Source organism: Impatiens glandulifera, chromosome 7 (genome assembly GCF_907164915.1).
Source record: "Impatiens glandulifera chromosome 7, dImpGla2.1, whole genome shotgun sequence".
NCBI lineage: Eukaryota > Viridiplantae > Streptophyta > Magnoliopsida > Ericales > Balsaminaceae > Impatiens > Impatiens glandulifera.
In genome coordinates, this window is record NC_061868.1 from 9,094,364 (window position 1) to 9,100,243 (window position 5,880).

Below are 5,880 nucleotides of genomic sequence, written 5' to 3' on the forward strand. Positions count from 1 at the left end.
AATATATTATATGTATCCTTGGATTCTTCGATGGACACTATCACACATGTGAATTGCTCAGTCAAGGTGCGCAAGATCCTCTCCACGATCTTAGAATTCGGCATGTCCTCCCCGTTGCTACGCAACTTGTTTGCAATTATCATTACTCTTGCAAAGTAATTAGTGATTCTTTCTCCTTTCTTCATCTCTAGAATTTCAAAATCTATTCTTCTAGAACTTCTTCACTTTTTCATTTCCTCCAAATTTCTTTTTCAGTGAATCCCACACCACCTTGGACGTGCGTCGATCCAGAATTTGCTCGAAAACAATTCTATCTATTGCTTGAAAGAGATAATGTTTTACTTGGTGATCTTTGGTTCTGACATTGTCCAATAGTCCATATTGTGCATCCGTGAGTAGGGTTCTTTCCGTTGGTTCTTCAAAACCGCATTCCACTAGACTCCATAGACCCTTTGCCCACAACAAGTTTTCCATGAGTTCACTCCAATGATCATAGTGACCATCAAAATGTGAAATTTTGGTAAGTGTTTTATCTTCACTCATTTTGCTGTGTGTTTGAGATTTGTATTTGAGATCTCAGGTTGCTACCTCTCAAAAACTCACTCTCAAACTTGGCTCTTATACCAAATATAAATAATAGAGAAAATGTTTAACTCTTATTCAATAAGAACTACGCTGAATTTATTCCAACTAGTCCTAAAGACTAGGACAACTACTTACTCTTTTATTCCAACTAGTCCTAAAGACTCTTTCACATCTAACCCAATTGAGCTAAATCATACTTTGAAAACTATCTAAAAGATCAAAACTTGTCAACCATTTGTTGTTCATCGAACCTAAGTTCCTTTAAAAACCCCAAAACCAAACCAATCGATCATGTAGAAGAAATTTAAGTTAATACCTCTCCTTGTGAATAGTTTTTTTCCTTGATGCAACATAATGTTCTTTCCAAACAAAGGTAACATAAATAATTTTTAAGCCTTCTTAAAACTCTATAATCCTATTATATTTGGTCAATCCTTTGTTTTCCTCTTCATTCTTATACCAAGTTTACAAATTGCATCAAATACAAGGTTGAGGAGAGAAGGACCAAAACATCGGGTACTTTTCGTACCCCGGGTGGAATTAGGATCCTAATGGTTAACTTTATTAAAATGGGTTACGGATTCGGTATATGTAACTATATTGAAATAGTGTACGGGTCGAGAACGATACTACCGGGCGCGTAGTGTAACCGTTGTCTCCCCTATGTCCGATAAGCTTGACACTTGACATTTTCATCATTCTCTTAATAACTAGTTATTTATTTAGATAGCATTTAAAAAATGTTTACAATAACATTATATATTGAAATTGTTGTTAAATGAATTAAAAGTGTATATTTTGTAATGTCTCCTTAGTAAAAAAAAAATGAACAACTTTGATATTTGAAGTATAGACTAAATTTTGGAATGTTTTTTCCTATAATTTAATATATATTTTTTTTAACTTTGTGGACCACAATTTATTTTTGCATGACGCCTCTAATTCTCAGGCCGGCTCTGCGTTTAAGGTGTCTACAACAAAATATTATTTTCTTCTTCTTGAACCACTGTTAGTTGTAAAATTCGATTAGGTTGAACTATTATATAAAAAACATATTCTTGTAAAGGGTTCAAAAATAACATTAATCTCAAAACGATAACTAATAAGTATAATAAAGAAGATAAGATTTAATATATACTCATGAAAATTCCAACTATAATTTATTATTTAATAAGTTGTTTTCAACATAAATTAATACTTGACACATCTAATGTTGCAGTAATTAATTAATGAAAATGTTCATGCACTGCAAACGAAGATTTAACATGATATATACCCAAAAAAAATAATCCATGTAAAACTAGATATTATCATTTTCCTTAAAACATTCAATAAAAATCTTCTCATCCTAATTTTCATCGAAAAACTTAAAACACTTAAAAGATGTCCAAAATAAAGCATGATATCAATAGTAGTACAAAGTATATCATGGTACATATCAAATTAATAATTAAGAAGCATTCAAAATTCTAAAATAGAAAATTAAACCATTAAAATAGTTAAGCTTCAAATCTCATCTTGTTTGATCCACCAACTTTTAGTTCATTTGCTCGTCACTCCGAGCCTCATCAAAGCTAGATACGCAAGAACTCGATAACCAACCACCATAATCAACAACGCCACCAAAGACAACACTTCCCCTCCAAGACCAACCATCTTCACCGATGGAAAATCCCCGACCAAACAAGTCTTATCTGAACCGCAAGTATAAGCATCATTCGGCTTATATTGTGAATTAAGCAAAAGCTTGTATGTGTATTGACTTATAGAAACATACTTGATCCACGCTATAAAGCTCGGCACATGTTGAACATAGTACCCTCCGGCTAGAAGAAACGAGAGCATCATAACCGAGCCCAAAGTAGTCGCGGACTTTTGGTCCATGACCATTGCCCCAAGGGCCAATCCGAGCCCACTCGAGACTATCACCGAAAGTAGAATCGTAAAAAGTGTAGCAAAGTAATTTGGGGCAGTTGGTTTTAGTCCAGCCATCCAATATACTATAGTGACGAAAACAGTAGGGAGAACCAGCTCCATTGGCATGTCCCCAACAGCTCTCGCCATAAAGTAGGACGAGAGCTTATACATACCAGACGCCCTTTCTTTCTCGAGCATAGCTCGTTCTTGTGGGAACGTGAAAATGGCTTGAAATAACGGGAAGAACCCCCAAAACCCCGCTACAAAGAAGAGGAGACCAATCTATAACAAAAGAAAAACATAACATATTCGTTAGAAAATCCAAACTATCATACTTGATACTTCACAAGTTATGACATGAGTTGAGATAAGAATACCTGATCTTGTATATTTGCGGGATTTGTTTGCCACCATAAGAGACCTGAAAGGACAGCTACAACAAGAACTTGAATAATCTTAAGGCTGGAGAAGGTTTCATGTTTTCTTTCTTTCACACCTCTTCTAAGCAACACATTAAATTGTTGCCACCAAGTTGTAGACCACCTTCCAAGTTTCTTCTTCTCTTCTGACCTTTGATTGAAATTATTGTTCTTGTTATATGTTGCTTCAAGCTCTCCCTTCAAATTTTCTTCTAAGTTGTTCTTGAAGGCTAAAACCAATGCCTGCTTTACATCACTTGGATCCTCGTTACCCTCGTCCGATAATATACCTAAAGATTTATCAAGAAACTATCACGAATCAGATAACATTATAAATGTAAATAACACACAAATTTAGGTTGAAACTCGAGATTCATTAATAGTATTGTGTCAAACTCTTTGAGGCCACCAAAATTCTAATAATAATAATAAAACAAGAAATGAAAGGGTTATTTTACCATTTGCAAGATCTAACAAAAAGTCTGCGGGATTCATTGCTACTGATGGAACATAACCAACACTTGAAAAATATTTCATTGCATCGTTCCCTTTTCCAAAGTAGGCCAGATTTCCTTCCGATAATAATATCACCTTATCAAACATATAAAAAAGGCGACTCGATGGTTGGTGAATCGTCATGACGATCGTCCTTCCACCGGCATGCGCCAACTCCCAAAGCGTCGACACTATCCTTTGAGCCGTGGTTGAGTCTAGGCCAGAAGTAGGCTCATCGAGAAACAAAAGACTCGGGTTAATTAACATCTCTTGACCTATACTAACCCTTTTCCTTTCTCCCCCGGACACACCCCTAAGAAAAGGTCTCCCAATTATACTATTCTTACACTTTGTTAGTCCGAGTTGGGCAATGATAGCCTCAGCATGCTCGACCTTCTCTTCCTTCCTCAGGCTGTTTGGCAGCCTGAGAAGAGCAGTGAAAACTAGGGTTTCCGTAACCGTAAGATGTGGATAAAGAACATCGTCTTGGGTTACAAAACCGGTGTTTCTCTTCATAGTATTTGAGAACGGTCTGTCATTGTAGGTCATTTTCCCCGTCAGCTGCCCGCTTACAAGGCGGCCGCCTAGGGCAGTGAGCAACGTCGTCTTGCCACTACCCGACGGTCCAAGCATGGCCAGCATTTCGCCTGGACTGACTATTCCACTGACTCCTTTCAAGATTATTTTCTCATTCGACTTCTTGTTCTTGATAAATGACCCCGTGTTTCTAGGTTTAACCTTGTAAACAACATCTTCAAACTAACGCAATAAAGACAAAACAAAAAAATATACAACATTACTTGTTAAAAAAAAGAAAGATAAACATATATTAATTGAACTATTGTTTATAATTATGTTACATATAGAAAATGTGTTTGCTAGATTTCAAATCTAAGACTTAAACCCTATAAAAATGAACCCGCTTCAAGGCTTAACCTTGTAAATAACATCTTTAAACTAACGCAATAAAACCAAAAAAAAATACAACATTACTCGTTAAGAAAAGAAAGATAAACATATATTAATTGAAATGTTGTTTATTATATATGTTACATGTAGAAAATGTGTTTGCTAGATCTCAAAACTAAAACTCAACCATTAATTATACAATAAATTAAATGTACTAAAACACGATTAAACCCTAGAAAAATAAACCCGTGTTTATAAGTTTAACCTTGTAAATAACATCTTCAACAAACGCAACAAAAACAAAACCAAAAATACAAAATTAGTAGTTAAGTAAAGAAAGATAAACATATATTAATTAAACTATTGTTTATTATGTTACATATAAAAAAATGTGTTTGTTAGATCTCAAATCTAAGACTCAATCATTAATTATACAATAAATTAAATGTACTAAAACACAGTTAAACCCTAGCAAATGAAGTAATATCTGAAACTGAATCATTCTATTTTATGCATGCACATATAATAGTATTAAAGTTTCCCTATCAAATGACAAGTTTGCCCTTTTCAATACCAAGATTATACATCATTAGAAATCAAATTCAATATATCCAAGAAAATAAAAAAGAAAGAAAGATTGATCAGTTTATAATCTCTTCAATACATGATAAACAAATGTTGATTTCGATACCTTCAATGTAACAGGATGATTAGCTTTCTTGAAGATGGTGGGCCCTTCTTTATGTTCTTGCATTTTTGTCTGATGTTGATCTTCATCATCATAATGTTGATCTTCATCATCAGTAACTTCAAGTTGAATGTTCAACATTTGATCTTAAAAAAATAGGTTTCTCAAGAACAGATCAAGACTCTATCTTTATCTTTCTTCGGAATGTGGGTCTCTCTCTCTCAATCGATCTGGATTAGTTAGGTGTTTTCAACCATGCATTAACGATCGGGTCACCGATTGAGAAGAGAGAGAGAGAATTAATGAGGTTAATTTCTGGGTAGATGGAAACTTAATTAAAAGTAAAATCTTGAAATGAATGGCACGAGAATTCAAGTCATGCAAGAGATATGAGAGGGTGGCACCTGTGTGTCTTATCAGAGGTTTAATTAATGTTAACTGTTTCAGACTTTCCCGGATCTTTTCTCTCTCTATATATCTCTAATCTCGCTCACCCGTTGAAATAATTAATATATTATATATTCAATCAAATAAAACATAAAAATCATTTAGAAATATAAGCTGAAATCTATAATTCACAAGTTTAATTTGGCTTGATTTGACTGAGTTATTTGAATAACTAGAAAAAATAATGAAAAGAAAATGATTTTTTATTTTTATATTAAAAAGTATTTTTATATATAAATAATAATTTAAAATAAAATAAAAGTAATTTTAATATTTTAATTAATTAATTAAATAATATAATAGATAAAAATGAAAGTGAAAATGATGTTTGAATTATTTAAATAATTCAAACCAAACAAAGCTTAATTGTTGACTTCAATAAAATTCAAAATTTTGAAACAAGCATTAAATTTGAATGTA

The 5,880-nt window shown here is 33.2% G+C and overlaps 1 protein-coding gene across 1 annotated transcript; it reads right to left on the reverse strand.

Annotated features, from left to right (window-relative positions):
* Positions 1 to 1,911: 1,911 nt before the first annotated feature.
* Positions 1,912 to 5,122, reverse strand: LOC124946130 (ABC transporter G family member 9-like). Its single transcript, XM_047486696.1, has 4 exons — positions 5,017 to 5,122; positions 3,380 to 4,175; positions 2,880 to 3,211; positions 1,912 to 2,784 (listed from the first exon to the last, which is right to left on the reverse strand). Exons 1-4 carry the CDS (start codon positions 5,077 to 5,079, stop codon positions 2,128 to 2,130), a joined length of 1,848 nt encoding a protein of 615 aa, XP_047342652.1. The 5' UTR covers positions 5,080 to 5,122; the 3' UTR covers positions 1,912 to 2,127.
* Between the last annotated feature and the right edge of the window lie 758 nt (positions 5,123 to 5,880).